The sequence below is a fragment of the Sparus aurata genome, chromosome 11, assembly GCF_900880675.1.
Source record: "Sparus aurata chromosome 11, fSpaAur1.1, whole genome shotgun sequence".
In the NCBI taxonomy this organism is placed as follows: domain Eukaryota; kingdom Metazoa; phylum Chordata; class Actinopteri; order Spariformes; family Sparidae; genus Sparus; species Sparus aurata.
The window spans coordinates 10,544,025-10,571,394 of record NC_044197.1 but is presented as its reverse complement, the minus strand read 5'-3'; the positions used below and the strand labels follow the sequence as shown (position 1 = coordinate 10,571,394).

General features: G+C 42.5%; 1 protein-coding gene across 3 annotated transcripts; it reads right to left on the bottom strand.

Annotated features, from left to right (window-relative positions):
• Positions 1-1,447: 1,447 nt before the first annotated feature.
• gatad2ab (GATA zinc finger domain containing 2Ab) lies at positions 1,448-27,370 on the bottom strand. 3 transcript variants are annotated; one of them, XM_030433387.1, is made up of 11 exons: positions 27,156-27,370; positions 10,330-10,638; positions 6,926-7,049; positions 6,644-6,775; positions 6,354-6,425; positions 6,072-6,188; positions 5,754-5,969; positions 5,350-5,599; positions 4,837-5,225; positions 4,487-4,715; positions 1,448-4,109 (listed from the first exon to the last, which is right to left on the bottom strand). In XM_030433387.1, the coding sequence occupies exons 2-11, from the start codon at positions 10,623-10,625 to the stop codon at positions 3,976-3,978; spliced, it is 1,959 nt and encodes a 652-aa protein (XP_030289247.1). In that variant the 5' UTR covers positions 10,626-10,638; positions 27,156-27,370; the 3' UTR covers positions 1,448-3,975. The 3 variants fall into 3 exon arrangements, with proteins under 3 accessions (XP_030289247.1, XP_030289246.1, XP_030289248.1); XM_030433386.1 differs by lacking the exon at positions 27,156-27,370 and adding an exon at positions 26,854-27,010; XM_030433388.1 differs by lacking the exon at positions 27,156-27,370 and adding an exon at positions 26,854-27,010 and having other exon boundaries at positions 5,769-5,969.

Genomic DNA, 27,370 nt, shown 5'->3' with positions numbered 1-27,370 from the left:
AACAGCTGAGTACACTCTGAGGTCTCACATGGGAGATTAGGCGGCGAGTCTTTGTTTCTCCATCGCATTACACGAATGTTCCCCAGTTAGGAGGATTGAATTCCTGCAAGGAGGATTTGAAGACAAACACTCAGGTGCTGTGGAGCGGTGGGCGTATTCTGCCACCTGGAGGTCATACGTTGCTAATGCAGCTGAGAAGGAAAGAATGTGACGCAGGATTGTGTTTTGTTGGCAGCGGATGTTCACTCAAAACATGTTGCCTCTACAATAAGAGACTCTGCCATTAACAGCTGTGGGCAGGGGAGTGAAACCCAGCCCTGGCATTGTGCATTTCTTTAGACAATCCTGCAGAATTTATCAACAAGATCACAGCTTGTTTTGGATTTATTCATACATAGGCTTTTTTTTTTTTAAATACATAGGCTTACAGACTCCGCATGGTCCACTTGTTTCAGCACGGAGGTAGTATCTGGTCTTATAATGACAGGCGAGTCTGAGCATTAAGTTCGGAGAGTCTACCTGAATTCCAGGAGACATTTCATTAGGAACTGGAGAGGATACTTGGATCAATATGTATTAAACAAACGGCTAATACCAAATTGTCTGCAAGCGGATTTTAACGCACATTTAACAACACATTCCTGCTACAGCCTGTAATTAACTTTAATCTTACCTCTTCCTGTGCTCCTCAGATCAACACTGCAACACCTGAGGATCATGATGGACAGTTTTTTTTTCTCCCCCCTGCTTCCTTTTCTCTCTAAGCTTTTCAGCTCCTCCTTTACTTTTTCACGTTTTCCTGTAACTTGCCGTCGTTGATTCGCGTTTCTAGATTGTTAGCGTAACAGGTGGCAAGCAAGGCCATAAGTCAAACAACTTTCCCAGCAGGCCTTTTTTCGTAATTTTTGGGAAAGACAGACAAATTAAAGCCTACATATCGTTTTTTTTTTTTAGTTTTTTTTTTAATCGTTATAAAAGTTTTCGAATATTCGCATAGCCGAGGGCAAAATATAAACGGTTGTGACTCAAAACCACCCACATTAGTGAAGAACAAGGTAGAGTGATATATATATATAGCTGCTGATTCTACATTACCCGTACATGGATATATATTTTTAAGTAACTCATGAATACCATGTGAATATGGCTGTTTTTTAGGTTTTGTTCCCATGCATTATTCCCTAAAAGATTAACAAACAGGTCGGAACAACGCAATGTTTGAGCTATTTAAAAAAAAAAAAGATTCCTGGATCCGTACCAAAAGTTAACAGGGTCTATTCTGGGTTAAGACCAATCCTAGACACACGTTTCGTAGAAATCATTTCAGTAGTTTTTGTGTAATCCTGATGACAAACCAACCAACCATGAAACAGATATGGGTGAAAACATAATTTTCTTGGGGGAGGTAAAAAAATAAAACAAAACAAAAAACAGGCAGACAGCCGTGAACGAGGGGTTAAAATTAGTTTTTATTATTATTTGATAGAGCAGGAAAAAAATTCAAAAAAAACAAACAAACAAAACAAACAAATATTACTCATACATTGTTTTCTTTTCCATCGGGGCTGCACTGCATTTTAGCAGAGCGTCAACCACAAACAAACGGAATGGTGATATTGTTGTCAAACAGCAGCAGCAGCAGCAGGCAGTAGTCAGGACAGCACAGGGTTACACTTAGCAGGGCACAAAAATCATGGGCTCGATTTCCAGATTGCTTAATTTTGCATCCACAAGACGCGGGCTACTACCTTCTGCCTCTCAGGAATGTACAGACAACCTGGAACATTTCCGATGCTACTTTGAAACAGAAATACAAACTCTTGAGTGATTTTTAAATTAAACTTTTGTACACTTGTATTTCTATCAGCAAAATGTACATACTGCATTGTTGCATCGTCCTAAATGAAACCCAAATGTACAGTGATGATAGCCCAGTTAGCTAATGCATTGCACCATCTTTTAGTACAGAGGCTTGACAATAATCAGTGAGCTAAAGAGTGCACTCTGGATACACAAATCAAACAGGGCAGCAAGAATAACATAGTGATGAGGTCATCACAGCTGTTTCAATTTGAAAACGATTAAAAATGGGACAGATACGGGATACTGAAAAAAAATAATCCTGGGGTGGTTTGGTTTTTGTTTTTTTAACATATTGCTCCTAAAACATCCAGATTTTTGAAAATATGCACTAACATTTTTACTGCTTAAAATCAACACATCAGAGTGTGCAACTTTTCATTTAGTAACATTTTCCAATAGGCCACAGAAATATGAGTAAAGCCATCTCAAAAGTCATAGGGTAAGAGAAACCAGACCACCCCAGTGGTTGAAATGAGAGAAAACGGCACATGGTTAATAAAATGACTCAACTCCATGAGCAATGATGGGAACTCCCCTGTTTAATGTAGGACATATTGTTCACTAGCTTATCCTGTGCTGCTGCAACCTGATAAAAATGCACTAGAGCTTGTGTGAAAGGCATAGTTAGCTCAATCGAAGGACCTGACATAAATCATACACACCTTAATGTTAAAGACTAAGAAGTTCATGTCATGTGTTGCTATAGGGGTTTTTGCATAACTACATTCTGAAAGCTGTCCAGCTTCTCTCAGACCGATTGGGAGGTGAGCAGGAGCCACTGGACACACAAAAGAAAAACAAATCATTTTAAAATGGAGATCCATTCAAACTTAGGGCATAAGCATATATCTTTACTAATATGACCCTATAAATAAACCCAGAGACAGTTTGTCTAGAGAAGAAAAATAATGCACCACAACCTATGACTAAAAGCAAAACGATGTCAAAAATATGACATTCCTTTACACCCCCTCAGTTTAGCATGAATTCATGTTTATATCCAGAGAGGGTTCAAATAAACTAGAAACCTTCTAGCAGAAGGGATTCCATTTGGGCTCCACTAGTTCTTTGGAAGGTTTTTTTTTTCAGTATTCAATAAGAATAGTCCTCCAAACACACACTCTGTGTCTTTACATGAGTCCAGTGAAACCTTAATCTTTATTCTTCCTCTTCATCTTAGAAAAAACAAAGTATTTAAAAGTAGGCCACAACATGGAACCCAGCAGATGTAAAACCACCTCAACAGTAACATTAGCCTGTAAATTCAGACCTCGACAATAGGCCACTTCCAAAGTTATCGGGGAGCACAATATTCCAAACACAGTATATGACTTATAGAAGAAAAGACAAAATCCTAACATTCAGCCATACAAAATAATCCAACACACATCGACTTCTCTACTATACACGCTGTGAGAGAAGAGGCGGTCTGTGTGCAGATAGAGATCATTTTTACAGTCCTTTTTTTTTTGTATTATTCATTTTTGCAAAGCTGAAGCAGTTATCATTTCGTGGATGGTCCTCGAAGCTCAACCACAGTCCCTGTGATGAGGTCTTCCATTATATTCGGCCACCACATGGGCCTGAGTCTGACTGGCTCAGACAGGAGAGGGGTAGGACGTAAGGCGAGTATCTTATTTTGTATAATAGTGATTATTATTCTTCCCCCCCCCCAGCCTAATCCAGAGGCCAGGGAGCTCAGGGATCTTTTCCTCTTGGTGCAACGGGGTGGATTCAAACATATAGAGAGAGGGAGAGGCGACATTGCTAGAGAAGTTTTTAAAATTGTACACGCCCATGTAAACCCCAAACCTCAAAAAACAGGTACCCAAATGCTATTTGACATATTCCTTGAATCCGAGGAGCCCAAGCTGCTGTAGCACAACTCCACTTTGGGATGGAGGATTCATCAGGTAAGGAAGATGGTAGCAGAAATATCTGAGGAAGAAGTGAAAGAACTCTTGTATCCAACAAAAAACTAGGCTGATTCTCCTCTGCACCAATTTGGCCAGAGGCGGAGTCCATAGAAAGGATTAGAAATGAGAATGAGAATGGCTGTTATTGATATTAAGAGGGGTAATAGTTATGATGTCAGTAGGGAGAAAGATTGCATTATTTCCATGTGTTGGCTGCTTGGGAGATAGAACGGGAGGGAATCATGTCCAGCAGGTACTCTCGCTGACGCTCAACAGCAGAGCTGTTCTTGTGGGCAGACAAGCTGGGGTTCACGTAGGCCATAGTCACACCTATCGGGAAACAAACACAAAGGTGGTCAGTGTACTGAAAACTGAATTGTTAGACACTCAGTAATTTAGCTCATGTAAGAAGATAAAAATGAGGGAGAAAGTTTGCATTTAGAAAGGCGAGTGGAAATTTCTAAATATTTTTCTCTATAATAGTGAAACTGCAGCAGCTAAACTTATTTGACAGAAAAAAGACACAAGGTGAACAAATAAAGTCATTCCTAAATAAAAAAAAGGTTGAGCTTAAAGAAAAAGAGAAAAGACTTGAGGGTTGACAGCATCAGAGAGAAATCCACCTTGTAAAAGAGTGATTACCCCAAAGAGGAGCGGAAAGGGAGAACGGGTGAGGGCATTCTCTCCCTTGACTCAAGTTTATCTACCTGTGTTGCCGCTCTGCTTCCTCCAAGCGACCATGTTGCCCTGGTTACTGCTGCTGGCGCTGCTGCTGACCTTTGCCCCCTGCTGCAGCGGGCGTGCTGCAGCATGCTTACCTGACCTGCCGCTCAGCGCCGCTGCCGTCACTGCATTCTGCAGCTGAGAGGAGGTGGTGAATGAGTGGGCCATACCACGAGAGCTCACCGCAGACTGGAGGCTGTGTGACAGCTGACTCTGTGTGGAGAGACAGCAAGGGGAAAAGTGGTGAATTGGTGCAGATGTGACATGCAGATGTTTGGCTGCTGATCTTGGAAATTATGTTTTTTAAACCAACACAATCAAAAGCCATTCTCACCTGCTTAATGGAGTGGTGGGCCACAGATTTGTGCTGCATGGCAGCCCTGACCTGCTTGTACTGCTGGGACACCAGCAACTCACTCTTGGACAGTGAGGGAGAGGAGGACGAGGTGGTTTTAGAGGAGGAAGAGGAGGAGGCCGCCTGCTGGAGGATACGCTGCTCAATTTCCTGCTCCTGTTGGAGTGCCTTAACAAAGGCTGCCTTCAGCCGATTGGTGTGCTCAGCCTTCAGGGCCTTCTTCTGATTGGACGACATACATTGGTCACAGAGGATGGTCCCGGCCTTCTCCTTTCTCCAGCGGGAGGTAAAGTCTGTCTTACACTGGGCGCAGGTGTATGGCTCTTTGGGAATGGAGCTGGCCATGGCAGCAGCTGGGCCCAGATTACCTGAATGAAACACAGAGGGCTTTCTTCAGGCTACATGTAAACATTTATACTCCTTTTATATATATAGTTTCGTACTACAACAGCTCCAAAATGGGAGAGAAGCAGAGAAAAAAGATCTTCTCACCCCTGCCATGCATCTCCAGAAGTTTTTGCACCACCTCCTCCAACCCCAACAGGTAGATGAATTCATTATTGGCTGCTGAAGGCAGGAAGTTGAACTCGGGGGCAGGGGGTTTAGGTGGAGGGATCTCCAGCAGCGTCTTCTCCAGCTGCTTACGCAGTGCAAGCTTAGCAGCCGCCTGCCGACTGGCTGGGGAGTCATTGATGCTAGAGTTGGGTGACGCTGAAGAGCCCTTTAGGCTGGTGGGAGAGGCCTGGACACAGATGCAACAAAAACAACATAAGCAACTACACTTGATGATGTCATTGAGAGTTAAGTTGCCTAGTAGTGGAAAAAGAATAGCCATGAAAATGTACATCAAATTTCTGGTATTAATATCTTTAGATGAGTGTGCAGTTTTTCCTTACATATTGTTTCCTCACCTGAGGGATGTTGACCATGACATTACTATTGGCCACATTAGCCACCCGAATGAGTCCCTGCTGAATGATCCTCTGGCCCTGGACCTGGACATTGGGCACAGAAGCCCTGGGAGCCAGCAAGAGCGGAGGAGGGCCTGAACCGCTGTGCTGCTGCTGTTGCTGACGGAGACTGGCTATTTGCTGGGGGGTCATTGCAATAGGCTGATGGCAGCACAGGAAGAGAGCAAACAAGGAGAAATAAACAAAGAGCTCTAACAATCTAAACTTCTTCAAATGAATGGTGTCATAGCTCCTCAGACTAACCTGGGCCCCTCTGACCAGAGGTGGCATGACAATCTGAGAGTTGTGTTTGGACGGGACATGTTGCCCACCCCGCACCAAGGGAGGAGGGATCACCGTGCCTGAGCTTCGACCTGTCACCTGTAAACAAAGCAATGGAAATATACAGTGAATGACACAGTAGAGCTTTATAAGATTATGCTACAATGTAGGCCTCAATGTAATACAATATAAATGAATATCATACATCAGTCACAGCTCGAAAACACTAGTTGTGGCAGATGGCAAACAGAATGTACTAACTACCTGGAGGGGTCCTTTGCTTGATGTGATGCTACCTCTCACCAGAGGAGGAGGAGTGGCTACAGAGCCAGCCGCCTAGAAATCAACAGGGTATAATATTAGTCCATGTATCGTTTATTGATCATGTAATTTTGAAGACAGAATGAACATAGGAAAGGGAAAAACTGAACCCTCATGAATATCAAATTCATAAAACTGGAGGAAACTTAAGATACAACCTGATGCATCTGTAAATTCTACCAACAAAACATGATTAACAGTCAACTCTGTCCTTAGTCTTCTGGGGTTTGTACCTTCTGAACAGTGCTCTCCTTCTGAATCTGGCTCTGCCGTAGTTTCTTCAGCAGCACCAGCTTGGCCTCCTGGAGTCTCAGTTCCTCCTTCAGCTGTTTAATGATGCGTTCCCTCTCCTCAGGAGAACTTTTCTATAAACACCACATTGGATAAAAAGGAGACTTAGTAGATATACATGTAAAATGTAAAGTTGTGTCAGTCTTCACCACTCCAAAAATGTTGTGAAAATAACAACAAGTTAAGACTGTGTTGTCTGCAAGGTTCAAATGTTGCTTTCCTACCATAAGTTTATCTGTGTCAGTCTTCGTGAAGGAGTGACCATTCATGAGCGGACTGGATGGCTCATTGTCTGATAACACAATCACATCATCTGGCGATGGTGGCTGCCGCTCTTTCTTAATGACACTATGGGGAGAGCAAGAAAAGACAGAAAACAATAGTCAGTTTCATCATTGAACCATCACCCAACACTGTTTCATATATCAACCAAAAATATCAGTGTTAGCATCAACTGTAACTTAAGTGTAGTGTTGTCTTACATCCAGTAGATGGCAGTATACAATTATGATTTCATCACCCTGCTCTAGTGCAAACGTGCACTGGGACACACAAGAAGACAAGAACCAAGAGATCAATAATGGAGTAATGGCGGCAAGGGAAGATCGCAACAACCCATTATCTCCAGCAAAAGGTAACACCAACCAATAGAGCTCCTCCTACTCTCTCCCTTCGACCAGACACAGCAAAATCAGTCACAAACAACATGAAAACAAAGACGAAATTAACCACACTTTTTGGGTTCTTTGATAAGGAGAAACCATTTAAATCTTGAAATGTTAAGTGGCTTTTCCTGAGGAGACTACAGAGAACAAAGGCGACGGGTGGAAAGCTGCAAATGCATCAATCCGGTGAGGGGTGGAGATAAGAAGTAGGGGGTGGCGGTAATTTTTACGATGCGTGGTGGTGGAAGAATAAATCCGTCTCTTATCACAGCGGGGATCCTGTCAGGTCCCGAGGGTCCGCATGTTAAAAAAATAGAACTCTGAGCAGTATGCAGAGCTGGTGGAGGATGAAGAAAGGTAGGGACTGTGATATAGGACAGTGTCTGGGAGATTGAGGTTTGGGCCATAATGTTGAGTTATGCGTGCATACATGAAGTTAAAAGTTATAGAATCGTTCAGACGCTGTCGAGTGAGAGGCTTCAGGGTTTCAAAGCTTAGGCCCAGTTTACCACCCAGACAGGGCCTCACCCCTCCCCTACCTCCGTGGCGAGGCCTATGGCCTAGCCGGATCAGCACAGCCTGGGCCTCAGCTCTCCCCTCCCTCCCAGCTGCCGACACCAGAGTCACAAGCTGAGCAGAGCGGAGGTCCGCTGGAGACACTGGAGAGGGTGACAGCGAGGGGGAGGGGAATACATGGCCAGGAGCCAACCTATTGTGTACACTCTCTCTCACTCAGTCAATCACTCAGTCACTACTTCACACACCCCTCCCCCATCCTTACTTACTTGTTCATTTTTATACCCCAACTCACTGACCCAGATCTTCACACTCTTTCAGCACACTCCCATCTTCAGACAAGTTTCTGTGCCATCATCTGCTTCCTCTCAACAGCTGTCTAACAGCTCCCCGCAACAGACGTTGCATGCTCAGTTCAACGAGGTCAACTATATGACAACAATCATACTGTTCACACCTACACCATAGGATGACAATTTCACCAGACGAAGCAATCTCCAAACTGAAACCAAATATCTACTGTCATTATGTTTCTTGGCCCAGCTGCTAAGAACATACTCAAACATTGCTAATACATTACGCTGCTACTTCCTGGAAAACACTTCCTAGATAAGTTTCATTCAAATCTAGAATGGTGGCTGAGGGCCCTTGCACTTTCAGCATACTGCTATTCTAAGAAGGATTACTCTCCTCAAGCTCAGCTGAAGCCTGAACAGGCCGCAGTTTTCTCTAAAGCTCTGTTTACATTCCATACATGCAATATGATAAACTATGGCAGACACAAGTAGCATTAAAGAATCAAGTGCTCCATCATCCTTCACAAACAGAAAACCTAATCCAGCACCTTGACTGACTTGGTATCTGACAAAACGACAAGGACTAGCTTATGCTGCTACTACTCAATTGAGAACAGCTTACACAAGCATCAGAACACACAGCAGCTTGGTTATGTAAGGTCCAGTGTTACTGCATGCCTTGGCTTCTCAGATCATGGCTTCACGCTGACCCCAATATAGGATTGCTGAATCAGTCTTTATCATTCGGGTTCTCAATGCATGCTGCTAAGTGCCATTTTAAGATAGGTATGAAAGAGCTGAGCTACGAAGAGACTACAGGCCTGCAGGATATGTGCACAAATATTTTTAACTAGTAAACACAGAATTCAAACCACTTCAGAAGAGAAGAGGGCAGTGCTTCTTCTCGGCGACAGTCAGCTTATACATGAACCCATTCAAGACATGTTTAGTCCAGTTATTGCCTTATTTTCCAGGATGGGAAATTTGGGTTGCATTTCATTCCATTCACAGTTATACAAAGATGGTCTCCATAGAAGTCTTCTGTGTCCAACAATGAGGTAATCACCACGCAGTGAGTAAGCATACAAACACATGCTGGGGGTTAATCGGGGGGCAAAGGTGACACTTATGATACACCACAAACAGAGACGCACAATTCCAGCTTAATCACCTCTCTGTCCCACTTTAACTGCCATTACATCAGTGTGTGTATTTATTGCTCCACCAAACACGTCACATGACATCAGACATTTCTCTGTGTGGTCATGTGACACACCCACCACCCCTCCTTCCTCCAACTGCTCCTTCCAATGTGGAAACCATGGCAACGGCCAGTTGGAACCAGTTTGTGACACATAGCCTTCATTTTGTGTGAAGTGTGAGGCAGAGTTCAGGTGCTGCTGTGGGAGAAAATGGAGCCCAGGCCTCAGGAGCCTCAAACTTTTCAAAATGGGGGCAGGCTGTCGACAACCACACGGCGACTTCCTGTATGACTCCTGTCAGACCACTCGCAAGTGCAAAGACTGAGAAAACCGAAACTCCAATAGACACATCTCTACACACAACCAGACACTGTGCGTGCATGCATGCATGAGATCCAAGGCCTACAACACATAAATAATCCTGCCGAAGTTTTCAAACAAACTCATACACAACAGTGCAAAACAATGACTCAGTTGTCAGCTTGTGTGAAGTTGTGCTTTCCATTCACATCTCTTTATCACATACGAGTCAACATCAGTTCAGCATAACCAAGAATAAGTAGACCAGTAAACTAGTCTTTGCATTTTATACCCTCACAGATACAAACTGGTGTGTAAGGAGATTATGGTGAATTTTGTCCAGCTGGAAATACTGACAAAGGCTTTATTGTGGACAAAGTTGGCTGACTATGCAATCTTGAGGCCTAGTGTACAGGAATAGACGCAACAGTTTAAGCTAACGTGTTAATGCAACCCCATTCATTGGTATTCACAGACTAATGACTTTGACATTATCATGTAAACTGAACAATATGTTCTTTATCACCAACAAACTCTCAGCCCCTTTGCATGAGCACTGCAAAACATAGCTAATACTCCTTTCAAGTGTTCAGTACACAAAAACAGCATGTGACTGCATCAAACTCTCTGATCTTTTCCCCCGTCTCACCTTTTAGATGTGCTCATATCAACAGGCTCGTCTCCTGTCTGCACTTCCACCTTGATAGTGGCCTTCACTTCCCCGGATTTTAGGATGCTGGCTGCTACCTTGGCAGCCTGCTCGCTCTTCAGCTTGACACCCTCAGCTCCAGATCCCACTAGGGCCAGGGGAGCTCCAGCTGCATCCCCTTTCTCCAGCTTAACCCGTTTACTGTCAGCCTCCCCCGGGGACACAGCATGAGATGCATGGTCCTTCTCCAGAGCCCGCTTCTGGCTGCGTGTTTGACGCGCTGCCTCCTCTGACATGGCTGCTCTCACCCTGGAGAGAGAAAAGACACAAACAGTTGGAAACAGTTGTAGAGTATATACAATCACAACACAGGAAACAAACAATGACAAATAAGCCAAATAAATAAACTAAAACGGTTTACATCAAGGTGCACTGTTACCGCAGGACACGCATTGTCTAGAGCAGAAGTTTTCATTAGATGAGCAAAAAATTACGCAGGTTTCATCGTAGCAACTCTTAATTATTTTTAGGATTTAATTACATTGTATCACTTGGCACTATTGTATCATTGTATTCTATCACATTATTGAATCACAATTAAGTGTCAGAATCTCTGATTTCCACTACTGTGCAGGTTTCCAGTGTGTTTCAAGTGTAAAGTAAAACACACCATCATCTTCCATGGTCAGTACATTCAGAGCCACCAGAGGATACCAAGTAATCTGATTTTGACAGAGAGAAGACAAGTACTGCTCTAGAGAGAAAGAAGCTGTCCTATATGTCTTAAACTGTTAGTCAAGTAACCTTGGCTGAGGTACAGAAGGGACCTATTTTTGCCGCAGTAAACAATGTGGAGCGTCCATTGCAGGGGACACAGAAAGTTTTAAGTGCCTCAATTCGATGGTGTAAGCTTCACAGTGATAACTGACCTGAAGGCAGCCTCAGAGGCAAGAGAGTGACTGAGGAAGTGAAACTGAATCTACTTATAATATCTACAATATCACACAGTGAAGATATCCATTAATAGGTTTGAATGGCAGACACTTTAACAAAAGCTCTCAATCATTCCCAATTATTATATGTATACTAAGGTTGTGCAACCAAATCTGCACTAGTGTACTTAAATAAAATACTACGTTGGAGGAATGTCACACTATTAAATGTGAATAGAGACCCAGAAATCCACTGGGTCTTACAAAAGAACAAGATACAAGAGAGTCCATACACATGTGTAAACTTGTTTTTTAGGGAAATAATCCTTGAAAATGTATCGATTAACATGAAAATTCGGTTTGATTTAGCTGATGCTTCTAGCCGTATAAAAAGGGACAACCCTGAGGTGTATAGGCGTGGCGTGTCCTGTCCTACTGCCAGTGCCCCAGATGCTGACCCAAATCTCACCCATTAAGATTCCGGGAAAACCTATTACACAGCAGAAAAATAGCACCAACACTGTGCACCACTCAGACCAATGTAGGCCATGCACTTATTATGGTACAGGCACTGACAATCTCTCTTGAATAAACGTTTTATAATGTGTAATCAATATAAAAATGTATGTCTATCAGTGCAGATTTTAAGATTCTGAGATGACAGCTTAATGGATGACCAAGCACACACTATACCTGAATCAGAAAGCTGACTCAAGGTATTTCTATAGTCCAATGTGACATCATTATCATCATCATCATCATCATAGCTCCACATGACCCTATCCCAAGATTACATGAGAGACAAACAGCGCTTCTCTGAAAACTGGTTTAAACTGGTCTGGGATTGAGAGAAGGCGCAGGTTTAACCCCTGGAGAGACAGAGAAGAAGAAGGAAGGGAGGGAGGCCGCAGACACGTCCCACACAGGGAAGGAAGGAGGAGGGAGGGGGAGAAAATTATGTAGTCTTCGGACATTCCTAAACGTGTCTACCAGAGAAGAGGGAGGCGGACGCATGGCTGACATGAGTCAACAGCCGCTGACACGCATTAAAAACATCCAAAACACACGTTTCATGGGATTTGATACACCTAAGAGATAACAATACTACTACAGTATTGTTGTACACATCCTAAAATGTTTTCTCTGCTATATGTCAAATGTCAAAAGTTAAGATCATAAATCATAATCAATCTAGATGTATTGGGGGGGGAAAACTCACTACAGGCCTGTTGTCTGTAAAGCAAATCATTGAAAAAGTTGGAAACTGATGGGAAAAGGAAAGTGCTTTTAGCAATTTGAACAAATCACTGTCTTCAGTAAGGCTGCAGTTTGATCTTACAATTCAGCCAAGTTTTATTTTTACTGCAGATAAGACACAGGGACAAGACACAAGAGTTGCTAGAAATAACTAAACCAACGAACACATCAAAAATAATGCAACGCAGCTAAAACACTCAGGTCCATGTTTGCGGCCTAATATGCACCCAGCTCTGGTACACAACAAGGACAGATGTGCCCTGGTGTACCATCCCTGGACACAAAGGCTATTTATCTGCCAGAGATGACAGCTTGTCTGTGTGTGTGTGTGTGTGTGTGGGTGGGTGTGGGTGCATGCCCATATACCGCACACAGTGCTTCAGAAACCATACTTCCCCCCGTAACATTGTAGAAATGGTGGCTGCTTTAGCTGTAACGCTGTAGCGGTGAACCGTATAAGGTACAAACTGACTGTTACCCTTTGGGGCAGTGTGGTATCAGACCTGCATGTTACTAGGATGTCTGTGGCTGCCAGTTTCAGGTCTGGAGACACGTGGTAACTTTTGTCCCAGAAGAGATAGATGGCGTCATGAATCCAATCTTTTATGTGCTAGATGTATTGCTGCTAAGCAACAAGAAGGGGAACCAAGTAAAATGGTCCATCCATATGTTTTGATTGCAAGTGTTTGTACCCACACAAGATGCATTTATGTGCACAGGGATGTGTCCCCATACTCATTGTTGCATCACACTCTATCTCACTAAGCCCTCAGTTCAGGACCACCACTCACTGGAATCCATTGTGTATTCCATGCCTTGTCTTCTATACAAGCTCTGAGGGCGTGCAGTGTGATAGGTCATTCACAACCCCCGGACATGTGAAGAACAAAACTGTTAGAGGATTCATCTAGAGAAGGCGTCCTAAAGCTGATATTGCTCCATAGAGACACTGCACAGCACATGTGTGAGGAGAGGAGATAACATAACACAGGAACAAGCAGGTATAATGCAGGTACATGAGCCCATATTAATAATAATTATCTAAGACACAAAGCCACTTCTTCTCTGTCCAGGTTGAGCCAGTGAAATTTAAAAGTCATGTGAGACTGTTGGATCTCTGGGTTTGAAGACCAGTGTGTGTGAGAACATCTCAGAGGAGCCAATCTTTTACAAAGCATCCTTTGCTTAAACCAATACACACTGATGGTGTACATCAGGAATTTGTACTCTTAAGGCCAGGCAACCTACAGAGAAAGGATCCCGAATCAATCAGTACTAGCAGCCTTCCTGGCAGTTTCGATGCTCCCACAGCTCCATCCATCCAGCATGTAGACCCAATGAAACTGACACTATAATCTCACAAACAAGCCTGTTTGTCCATCATCAAGTCTATTGGGAGATGCCTGGAGGGAATTGGTACCTCGAACTTAGCCTTTTTGGTATTGTGGGATCAGTTCTGCCTATTTCTGCCCACACCATGTAAAGCTGGGATAAGGTTCCAGGTACTTATAGAACTGCCCGTTAACTATCACACTACAATTTACAATGCGGATAATTTTGTTTCTGATTTTGGAGGTGCCTCACATTTTACTGCATGACGTGCTTCCTGTTCTTGAAGATCAAACCGAAGTACCTTCAGTTGCAAAAACTCAACTTTGAGAGTGAACAACATCACCACAGCGTTTACAACAACAATAATGGAAGAATGGTTAATTTTAGAAGGTTTAAGAAGTTAAGTTTAAGGGGTTTTATGTAGGATATGATTGTCTGTGTTAAACATAGCAGCTGTTGAGTTAGCAGGTGTACCTCACTTATACAGGTAACTGTCTGGTGAGCAAAATATCAAACAACTCAAATTTGTAACCAGGATAAGAGATGTGGGTTGGGTTGGGGGGGATCTACAGTCAAGAGCCCCTTTTAGATAGAAAAGGTGGCACATTTGCAGCAAGGTAAAGGCTACAATGTGCCACCTTGTCTATCTACAAGGGACGTGTAATATTACTTCTTTTCCAAAAAGCCGCCACTTGGCTGCCACTGGGGTAGGAGTAAACAGTACATTGCACCCCATTGGAGTTTAGAACTGGGTTCTTAGCGGGGGGCTTTTAATTTGAAAGTAGTGACCGTTAGTAGCTTGCCGCTACGACAACAAACGGACAACATGACAGCTACAGAGACCGAGGAGACGCTAGCATCTCCTGGATCTCAGCAGCTTTCCAGTTGCTCATCTTGACGTCCACGGATTAAGTGATAGACTGACTGCTGTGATCAGCTGTTTCTTGGTTTTAAAACGCCCCGGCTGTGGGTTGCAACAGTGCACGTCATCGGCACCTCTGCCTATCTCACGAAATTGCCTGCACATTGACTGCTCGGACTTACATAGCAATGGAGGTGGAAAAAAGTGTACCCCCAAGGCATCAAATTGGCGGACCAAAACAGAACCCCAATTTACCGCCTTCTGTCTAAATTTGCGGACCTAGCCGCCAAAAGGGGAGCCAAATGGTGGCTTGCTGCCCAGTATAAAAACGGCTAAGGTCTGCACTTGACCTTGACTGTAGAACCCAACTTTTTTTTAGGTCAATACACTTCACTCAATAGGTGCTCATCGTTTTGGTAAAAAGTTGGAACAAGCTTTTATGAGATAACCTATTGACTACATGCAAATGTCTCAATGTTCCTTCTACAGCTAAACCTTGCTCCCATGAGTCACTCTTGATTGTAATTTTTTTTTACAGTACACTGACTGACATCAATGTACCAAAACCGATCACTACACTACTCCATAAATGTGGCTTGTTCCAAACCTTGAATTTTGTGGACACCACAACATTGCCTTTCACAAACCATGCAAAATCTATCTTGTCAGGCTTCAATTTATAAATTTGTGCTGTGAAACATGGTTGCTCACACCAACCATTGTCCTGTGAGGAACTACTGGCAGCACAGGTGTGGTGTAGATGTGATAACCATGAAGGTGCTGAAAGGGATAAGGAACTGTTTGTTAGAAAAAAAAAAATGCAGCTCTAAATGGGTTAAGCTAGAGTACTTTTGCATTGAAACGATTTCTTGATGGAAAATACGTTTTTGTTCTTCTCCCAACTTGCTTCAACTACACCATATGTTTCCTTGATCATCTGGCACGTCAGGGTAACATAAACCTGTATACATATATATCTGCATAATGTTGGTGACACATTGAACAAACTCTACATTGTCAAGTGTACGGTATGCCAATGTGACAGTCAAAGCTCATGAATGAGATCCTTTTGATATACAAATGCAATACCTACAACAGCAATGAACATAACAAGAGGAAGACAGCCAGCAATTAGTCATGTGTGTCTGTTCCTCTCAGGAGACTACAGAGGAGGAGTAGATGCATGTCCCTCTCCATTCCCTCAGAATAATAAGGCCTAACGGCAGAGCAGATCATAGATAGAAAAATAACAGGATGAGGGAGTAGGAGAAGATCTCTATTGCCTTTTTCCAATCAACAGATTGAACAAACTTGCATTTCTCTGTGAGGTTTGAAATCAGTCTTAAATAAAGTATACAAAGAAAATCTCTCAGCTGTGTGCATAGTGTGGCAGGATAAGATGCAATTGTCTGAAAGTAAAAAGAAATCTTGTGACTTGGACTGGCACTACAGGTTTCGTTTTCAGTCCGTCTTCCATAGTGTCCAGTAGTTCATAGAAGGCCCCCCCCAGGTAATGTGCTAGGCTCTCATCTCCTTGCTATAATGATCTCCCAGCTGGGACTGGACCCAGGCAGCAAACACATTAACAGCCATTTTAAAAAAAACTCCGGCTGTGTCTTTAGGGTTGGACAAGAGGGGATACAGCAATTATGCTGTCCAATAAAAAATCCAACTATGGATTATTATTGCCCAATAAAAGACAGCAGAGCGACAACTCTTTTTCTTGTGTGGCTAAAATATTGAATTAATCACTCAAACTGCCAATTATCTTACTAGCAGACATAACCAGAAGATGATTATCTTAAATTCAGGATGATTACTTACTACTCACCACCATACATGGTTACTGCTTTTGTCATGCCATATCCTGCACATAAAATGCTTCTTTTTTTTTTTCCAATTAAAAAATAATTTCAGGCTATCAAGGGGAAAGTTCTTTTTATTTGGGATATCAACCTATGCTAATCTGTGCTCAGCAAGCTATGAGTGGGGGCAGGGACCCAGCTGAGGTGGTGCCATGGTTGGGGGAGGGAGAAGGGTGCAGAGCGCATGTGGTTAGCAGAGCCATAATCTAACTGTACCCAAGTGAAAAATACTCTTCCTTGTCTTGTCTTCTCTCTCTCTCTCTCTCTCTCTTTTGCTCACTCTCCGTCCTTCCCTCTACCCCTCCCAGCCTCACGCACTCACACTGCCTCCCCTCCTCCTCAGTTGTTCTGGTGTAGGCTCGGCCAGCCCAGAGTGTGTTTGCGTGTGTGTGTGTGTGCCCCTACTGGTTGTGTCCCGAACGCCAAGGGTTAAGCCCCTGCCATTTTAACGCCACTGACAGATCAGACCATTAGGGTGTTACCTAACAAAATGGAAGCCTTTAACCCTGAATCTGCCAGACTGCCTTGGTGTGTACGTGTGTGTGTGTGTGTGTGTGTACGTGTGTGTGTACGTGTGTGTGTGTGTGTGTGTGTATGAGTGTGTGTGTGAGTGAGCGAATGAGAGCCAGAGCCACACACAGTCTATGTATGTGTGCGCATGTCTCCACCTGGATTCTCCCTCAGCAACGTGACAACGACAACACCAGTAGGTCTAGGAAGTGCAAACCAGATTTTCTGTACGCAAGAAAACAATGTGAACAAGCACATAGCCACAATAAAACATGTATCACTACACTTGATTTTAACGCACAATACTGTACTCCTAGAACACTGAGAAGTAACATAAAAACGAGCATTCTTTTCAAAGCCAAAACCATACCTTGATTTTGGCTGGCACACACAGACATATATGTGAACTACACAGAAGCCATTAGGTATTAGCCATTAGAAGTCTGCCGATTAATTGGTTTGGCCGTTTAATCTGCGGTGATAGGATCTTTTTACAAACTATTGTTATCGGATGAACTTGGCTCCGATAGTTGCCGATCGCTACGCAGTCTCCACCGACCACTAAGGACTACATCACCATTTTGCATGGAGGATATGCTGAGACAATCATTTGAGGGCCATTTCCGCAAAAAAATATAAATCCTCTTAATCTCCCTCCTAATCTAAAATTAACAAATTGACACAGACAGGTAACTGCTAAGCGTTAACCGTCAAATATGCAACAGCCATACATGCGTGACAGTCTTTAATAAATGTCAAGTTTTTTTTATGTAGGCTGAGAGACTAGCTAGCTAGCTTCTCAAGTCAAATTAAAGACTGTGTCCCTCACATCTCTAAAGTTGCTCCATTTTACCAACATTAAAAAGGAATGTTGGAGGTTCACTGTAACTGTAACTCACTGTAACCACCAAGAGGGTTGGAGGGTCTAGATGTTCAACAGTCGTAATAAAGTTATTAACAAAGACTGTTCAATTTTGACAGTGTTACATAAAAAATATATTTAAAAAGCAATTTTAAAATATGAATATATATATGACTATGCTGTACCTGTCCAGTTTCCACCAACAAATAATAATCTGCACTTACATACATAAATATTTAATAAACAACTGGCTGATTAATCGGCTATCTGCCTTTTCCCTCTCACAACTGTCATTATTATAGCGGCCTCTAATTAGTACACATTATAAGCACGCTATTAACAGAACATACTTATTGACCATAACCCATATGACATAACATCTACATTACGAAGCTCCAAAGCACCTTCACATCTCAAGTCAACCATCTCTAGTAGTTTTCTTCAGCCTCACATCACAAAATCACTGGCTTCATTTTCAACCACAAATGTTTACAAGCTATAATAAAAAGGAATAGCTAAATGTTTTCAAAAACCCTAGACAGGCTTAATCTCCAATTTCAGCCAAATTGTTTCCAAATGGTGACTCCATAATCCTGTAAAACCAGAAGCCTATACCCACATAAAGACTGGAGGGCCAGGACACACGCAGGGTGCTATCAGATTACATTTCTGAGAAATGGATGGTAGCAGGAAGTGACCAGAGTAGGAGGGAAAAAGAACTCACAGGGTGCAAAGGACTAACATACCAGACAAGACAACAAGGAGCTGAGCACTTCCGATAATCAGTGCGCACACAACCAGGTTCAGAAGGACACTTGACTCATATTTCTGAGTTAGGTCAGCAGTCATGACTTTCAGAAGATCTTCATAAGTAGGAGTTGGTAAGGTTAGTCCGCAGCACATTAAACATTCTCAGGTCTAGAAGAGACAAAATTTGTTTAAAACACGGATTAAAGATACCAGATTAGATTACACATTAACTGGCAGCCAATTGATTCATAGGGATGATATAATGATGCTATAAATTAAACATTGGATTCAGATGGCAAAGGCAGACAGTACATTCCTAATAACAACAACAGCAGCAAGATCTAAGTCAATCATGCATTCAAAATTCTTGCCATGCAGGATTGATTACTAAGCATTTTCCAAGCGGGCTGAGAATTTAATTGTTCGAGGTCCCGTGAAAGGCTGTTAAAGATGGATGATGCCATAACTTGTTAGGCTTGATTAGGTGACTGTTTAGGCAACAAGAATACAGCTTCCATTGCAGCTATCTTTTCTATAAGGTTTCAAGTGTAGTTGGTTTAATACACAACAAGTGAGCAAAATTGTCTTTCGAGGTTCTACAACGTCGCTGTTCGATGGTCAGGGACTACATACTAACAATGAAGGGTATTCAACCAAATTCCAACTCAATTCTTATTGTAAATATTCATTTAAGTATTCATTGCCATGATAATCAATGCCCACTAACACATTTTCCATATCACAACTGGCATGAACATTTGAGCATAGGTTGTACCTGTTTTTTGCATGAATGCTGGCCTACACCTACTGAAGGACAGCCACATTAAGAAATGATGATACTGTCAGACAAGGATTATAGTACAATCCCTGGCACAAATTAATTCTGTTTTAAATGGCCACACCAAGCGTCATCAATGGGTGTGGTCGAATGTTTCGTCTTTTGCATTTGTTACCACACCCAACAGTAAAGTCATTGATGGTTACTAAATCATGTCACTTTGAGTAACTGGACTGTACCTAAAGCCCCCACAATCAACAGGTGTTGAAACTCAAATATTTGGTCAGATTCTTCATTCTTCTCACTTGCGCTGTAAATGGTCCAGACAGTTTATATTGCCAGTGTTATTATAAAATACATAAAATGTATTCCTAGCCATGAAATTCAGAGTAGTGCCTGAATGTAGATGTAACCTGGATAGGTGCTTAACCTTGCTGTGTATCATCATAATAGGCATTCATAACATTCATATTTTTTTTCCCCCACATTTTTTTCCACCGTCCCAAAATGTTCACTTTACTGTTGTGAAGAAATAGTGACCTTTCAAGTGTTAAGTATCCCATAAATTCTGAAATGTTTAGACATTTAATGTACTCTGAAAACAAATATAAAAACTAAAAATATAAAAGAAATTGGCTGCCACATGCCTGAAGTATGAAAACCAAAATTCAATTCTGGAGTAATGATGGTGATGTTAAAAATATCAATACAAATATAAATGCTACATGATATCAGTATGATGATGGACTCAGCCCATAAATATGGGGTAGTGCGAATGATAATGAGCTTCAGGAATGATAATCAGGCAATTTTTTCCCCTCGTAGTGTGACTTGATAGAAGACAATCAATGTAGTGCGTGGAACACCTATCAACACTCCGACATGAAGATGACTATTTCACAACTATTTCTACATTTTGTCATCTGGCTTGATGCTATACATTTCATCCGATTCTTCATGCAGTCCCTGATTCCCAGCTGTGATTTTACAAACACATTCTGTTTCTATAACTATACACTTTGTTCTACAGCAATGGATGACATTGCTTAGGAGAAATTGAGTGAGTGACTAGCAGGCTCAAACTTCCAAAATCAGCGTGGTTGACCCCTGTTTTGATACCTTACAGTAGATCAGGTATGACAGCCCACTGATGAAATAAATGCACACACAATCTGCACAAAACAGCCATGTGGCAGGGAGTCAGGCAGGGCAGTTCGTCCCCTCTTGGACACATGCCTTGATGCTGCATGTATCCAAGTTGCTGGTCTGCCCGTTTGCTGAACTGAGAGTTCGGGAGTTGCCATGTCAGCACTGGCCACACAGAGGAAGCAATTGTTACAGGCAGATGAGAAAAAACAACTTTATAAAACGTGTATTCCATAATCTGTTCTTCCGCCATTTCAGGCAACACAAGTCATGTGGGTCATCACTTGGGAGCAAAGAGGCTCAATTCTCTTGCATTAGCACAGACTAAGTCAACAGTATGCTTCGCATGCACACAGTAAGTGCTAGTTATAGCTAGGGAGATATGAAGCTTTTGATTGGCTGCAGACGTCAATGTCAACATGTGCCACAACTCCTATAATCTCAGGATAGATGTATAAATGACCAGTCAGGCAGAGGCAAGCGGCAGGGCTGTGCAACACTATCGATAAGATACAATATTGCAATATTAATTATCGCAATATACTGCATTGACTTCCAGCTTCAAACATCAATATTTTGAAAAAAAAAACAAAAAAAACATTCATGTTTTATACGGCTTCTAAATAGCCTACATCCTCCACCACTATAGATGTCACAGTACGGCTAGTTACCTCAAATCTCCAGGTGCCACTTCCAGCAGAGTGAATGATTCAGAGGAGCAGGAAGCAGCATGGCTGACAAAATATGGTACATTCACGTTAAATCCAGCGGTCCGTGAAACCCCACAGGCTTGTGCAGCGGTGTGGGGCTATCACCTTGTGGTCCATGCGTGTGACGTGTTCAGAACCCCCGTTAATCAGTTTGCTGAAAGGCAAAGCTGATACATTGTTATGCTAACAGCATGTTGATCCTACTTTTGATCATTTGTCCTCATTGATGGAATAAAAGGTAACAGTTAACAACAAAGATACCAGGCAGATCATTACTGTGTGTTTTAAACTGGGGCACAGTACCAAACTGAGTGATCCCAAGTGAAACATCACACTACACAAAGTCTGAGCCTCCGAGTTGGCGCTGCATCTTATTTGCCATGATCTGCGCTTCTATACTACAGTGATAATAATGAGTACTTGTGCATATGGATTTTATGCACAAGTACTAGCAGGGTTCTCCCCAGACGGTGGAACAGCGGTGCTGCGCCGCTATACCGCTAGGTCAGCGCCGCTATACTCAACAACGTTAGCTGCTTTATAGCGGGTGTTTTTGGGCTGCCGCGGTTGACGGTGACGAGCGACCGTCCGTCCGTCCCCCGGTTGACGGCGATGATCAAGCGAGCGTCCGTCCGTTCCCCCACTGACGGTGACGAGCGTCCGCACCACCCACCCACTTATGAACACACACACACACACACACACACACACACACACACACACACACACACACACACACACACACACACACACACACACACACACACACACACACACACACCGACTGACGGTACAGTGCGCCGCTATACTAAAAATTTCTGGGGAGAACCCTGACTAGCATTTTATTTTCATAGAACTAAATTTCAGTTTACTGTTAAAACAGTGACACATGATATCAATATAAGCACTTTATTTCCATATGATGTTTACAGTGTGTTCAGGGACACAGTAAGGATACTTCTTGCACTTTATTTTCATGTTTTGAAAAGTTTCAGTGTGTCCACCATTTCAGTGTGTCCAGTGAAAGTGCACTATAGTTATGGCAGCTACATGTCCAGTATGTGCTTTGCACAAATTTCTTCTCTGTAAAAGTGTGTTAATTGCAGTATGCATGTTAATGGCAGATGTAAAGTTGACCACTTTGAAGTGCTTCCTTCTGCTCTGAACGTGTACACACATCACACTGGCAGCTGTAGCCATCGTTTCCTGTAACGTACTCATATGACAGAGTGCACAGACCCAAGTGTCAGCCGTCTGCCACGCCTCCACTAGCATTGACAGGTGAGGAAAGGACAGGTGAAGAGGTATTTGGGAAAAACAACACGCCTCTTGACAAGCTTCGCAAATTAACTTATTCTGCAGTTTTTTTTATGTGATCTACCATTCCAATCAATGTTGAAATGTATGCCTCATTTTCAGATCAATCTGTGGATAAATAGGTGGCCCGGTGCAGCTGAGGATGGTAAAAGTCTGTAACTCAAGCAACACTGATTTAACTGTATGCTGGAATTTCAGAAGTAAAGACAAACCTCTATAAAGACATTTTTGAGTATTTGTTTGCATGTGTTAAGTGCTTCTTACACAAGGGGCATGGATGAGCCTTGTGGCATTAATGTTTTACCTTTCGGCCAGCACTGGGATGATGTGCTGCCGATGACGGGAAAAATTCTTACAGTGCAACCCTTCACCCAAGCACTTGGGAAGTGATCAAACTATGTATCCAAAAACCCCTAAATAAGACAAAATATGTAGTGTTTTTTCTATTTGTCTCAAGTTACAAACAAGTTGTAGCAAGACATGTTTGAGTTAACTTCCCTTACTTACAATCGTGTGACCTGCAATGTGACTATTGCACATGCGCAGTGAAGGTCCATGCTGAAACGATATCTCCCTAGTGGAGGCTATGAATCATTCTGAGCTGACCATGTGTTAGGTTTTAGTGCAATTAAAATTTGAGGCAGTTAGCTTCATAAACACACAATAACCAATACTTACTCTATACAGTGTATCTACCTCCAACTGTCTAAGACAGGTTGGTCACACTGTTAACACACGTGCTTGAGTCAATATGAAGTCCAACAGGGTAAACAAGAAACTGCCTGTCAAACATTAGAGGATTCCTCTCCTCGAGCTCTGAAAATTGCCCAAGGCATTTGGGTGGGATCCTGTGGACAATACGACTACTCCTGTCTTCTGGCATCTGATGCAACGAACAGGGACGTTGACAGAACAACAGGCAGTTCTCAAAGGACAAGAACATTCATTCAGATCTCAAAAACACTATGTAAATCAGATAGGTTGAAACACTACTATGCAGATCATACATTATCACGATTGATGATCTCTGATGACAACAAAATGATTCATAGGCACGCCCCTTCATACCTGTATGATCTCCTTAAGCCTTGGATTCCACATCGTGGTCTCTGTTATCAAAATACAGGGATCCTGTCTGTCCCCATTCTCTTATTGTACCCCCATACTTGGGAATAACCTCCCTGCTGACATCACACAGTATGACTTAAAACTAATTTTTGTCACTTAAACTTTCAATTACTTATTCTTACAATACTTCTGACCTTGTACCTCTTATGCCTTCTATGTAGATGAGATTACTGTTAACTTTTTGAAAACCACTCTCTTTCCATCTGTCTCACCCTCTGTCTGTTGTCCCACAATCACATGAGCATCCAAGCTGTGTGCTTATCTCTCTTTCCTCCCTATTGTCTCCTTGTCCTCTCTCTTCACTCAGACATCTCTGTACTGGACCATTGACTATCCAGGAACCTCTCAATGTCCCCTGGCTGTCAGTACCTCATTCCAGATGTTTAGGATCTGGATCATCATATTCTGGGCAATCTAGCCTCTCCTCTAGTCTGTGTCTCTCTCCCTTCTGTGCATGTTGTCATTGTCTCTCTCTCCCTCTGTGTGTTCATTTCCTTTTTACTATCTGTGTGAACAGTGTGCTTGAGTTTTGCCTCGTGTTTGTTTTTGAAGTTTGTCTTCTTTCCAGGCCTCCATGATGGAGAGGAAGATGTGTGGCTCAGGACTATTTAGCAACACCTGAAAGCTGCATGATACCCTCCCAGATCCATAATCATCATATACTTTTACAACTTTTATTCTATGGTTTTATCCTCCTGATTGTCTATACTTTAATTCTTTCTTTATACGTGACATAAATTGCATGTCTGACCATTCTTATTTTTCCCTATCAACAAACTTATTTCTTATCTAGTTTTATTTATCTAATTTTCTTATCCCTATTTAAGGTCTAAGGATAAGGCCCTTGGGGCAAATCTGTAGGAAAAGGTCAACAACAACATACAGCACAACGTAGTTAGCTCAGTGTGGCACGTACCATGTAGCACAACGCAACTACAGAACAAGAGGCCTATTTTCACTTTCGCTTTTGCATCTTATTTGATAACAGCTACAATAAGTTATTTGACCAACACTGTCTAAATGGGCCTGATAAATCTACATTCAATTAATTTTCCCGATGATGTCAGTGCGGCTTAAACTTAAAAACAAAAGTAAAATGTGGGCCCCTCATCTCTCGTCCACACTGACAACGTCTGGCCGGTCAAATCTGGAATGACTTTGTGGTTTCACCAGGGCTCACACTCAAGCAGACTCCAACTGCTCTGTTAACTGTCCCTACAGTGAGCTACACAGGTACTTCTATCATCACCACTGCCAGATGTGGATGGATGGAAACAAGAAAAGCTATGCTACCATTATTAGGTCAAGCCCACATATAGTTGTTGATCATTATAACAGGTACGAAATTAAGGACGGGGAATGTTATATTTCTGGTAAAAACAACACAATTCACGTTTAGGCAAGCTTGTCCAAAACAGATGTGGTCTCTATTTTGATATCATTCATAAATTGTCTTGAAAAATGAAATCTCATATTCAAGTTCAATCCTTCACAATCATTCCCACCGTTCAACATTATGATTCAACCTCACAACTTGTTACACAGCACAAAACTAGATTAAACTCCTTGAAGGTCCATTAACATCAACATTAATTTAAAATGATAAACTCAACAACAACAATGAGGAATGTTCCTTTGACAAAACCTAGCGGCTCGTGGAAAATACAGATATATCTCTAAAAAGTTTCAGTCCTGATGCAGCAGAATAAGAGTAGATCTCGAGTCATGCCTGTCTGGTTACATCACTCTCAGGAGGGTTTTCATAAGAGGCACCACTCCTGAGGCAAATCCAAGGTCCATCATAAAATGCAAAGCGACATGTGTCCCCCATTACTAGCCAAGGGTGCCAACTGTCTGCCTGTTCTAAAAGGAGGGCACTTGCTGAGCAGAGGTAAGGATACACACACTGCCGTTAAGCTTACACACAGCTCAAAGACAGGTGAACACAAAACTGACTTGATTTGTCTACTCGAACAACATGGCCCATGGTTCACTGCTCATGCTAGATGATGTCTGTTTAAAAAATAAAAATCTAATGTTGAGCCCTGAGTCACTACAAGGCTTAATTACTCAGATATATGTCATAAACAATATATCTTACAATTAACATCAAATGATTCATATCGAAGGAATGCATTCAAATTCCTAACGTGAAACTGATAGTGCAGTAGTTGTAGGGCATGCCCATTAGACATGAGAATAAGACATCTCATTTCAAATATTTGCATGGTGAATATGATCCGTCAAATAAACAATGTTTTCCTGATTAAAAAAAACAAAACAAAACAAAAAAACCCCCAAAGTATTCGTTTTGTTGTCCATAGTCTGGCGTAGGTGATGCTATGACTAACCCGTCGTGGACAGAGAGACACACACCCAGACGGAGGCACCACCGTCCACCATTACGCCTCCATAAAAAGGCTTTTCACGGTTGAGCTAATCTGACAAAGTTCTGAGATCAATGGCTCATAAACCCATAATCATACCCATCCGCGGCTGAGAACAGCCGGCGGGTTTACAATAACCGGTGGCAATCCTGCTTATGATGTTCATAAACTTTACTGACCCAACTTTGCCCCAAAGAATAGCTACCTATTTCCAACTAACCCATCAACAACAACAGGCTATCTCATGCTAATGTTAACTTGGCTTGCCAACAACAACCTGTCCATCTGTCCGGCTACTAAACCAGTGGCTAACTAACGCGAGCTAACAGCCAATTGTGGTCATCGTCTCATACAGGGATTATATGAAAGCCGCTGAACACCGGAGCACATTCACCTATAAAATCTGCTGATATAGATTATGATATTTAGCGTGGATGTCGGTTCGCGTCCAAATAGCGATACACGACAGACAATGAAACCGACCCCATCTCAGGGAGCTGCTAGTGTTAATAGGCTAGCTAGCGAGCTAAGTTAGCCTGCTAACGCTAACTCCCTGGACACTCGCATGCCCAGAGAGACAGTCGCTAAATTTATTCACGAATAATGAAGCGTTAATTACATACATAAATGACAGTTTTGGGAAAGACTTCCGACGCTTCATTGCGGATAAACAAAAACAATTACTTACATTCTACCGAACTATTGCAGCATCCCAGGACAAGTTTGCCGGGGAAGTTAGTTTTAATATTCCTCGACTTTTGAGGCGGTCTGTTCCTGGCAGTCCGTGCTCGGTAGGTGTATGCGTGTAGCCGAGCGACACACAAACTGTTACCTTGCACGTTAGCTGACATCAAGCTATGCTAGTTAGCTTAACTTACGTTAGCTGAGCTAACGCCGACAGAGAAACTTCCCTTTCGTCGTCATAATTTAATTGGAAATTAAAATATTGGATTAACTTAGTTGGTGCGAGAATGAAAAACGTGAACTTACGAAGTCTAGGAGGAGCTTGACCGAGTTCCCCCGCGATTTTCAGATGTTTGGTGTTAGTATTAAGCTGGCTTCGGTGTAAAAATCCCGGGGATCCCCTCTCTTCTGTCCGCTGCCACTCCGGTTGCCAGATAATGTAATGAGCCACCACAGGCGGCGTCATGCTGCGTTCAAACACACCTCGGAAATGTTAAGTTCCCAACTCCTCAGACAGGAGC

Bases quoted from the DNA above. Each gene is read 5' to 3' on its own strand.
- gatad2ab (XM_030433386.1), bottom strand. The intron at 5,600-5,753 runs GTAAGGAAAAAC...ATCTGTGTCCAG, and splicing joins CTCAGGTGAGGAAACAATAT to GCCTCTCCCACCAGCCTAAA. The intron at 5,226-5,349 runs GTGAGAAGATCT...TGTTTCATTCAG, and splicing joins TCTGGAGATGCATGGCAGGG to GTAATCTGGGCCCAGCTGCT.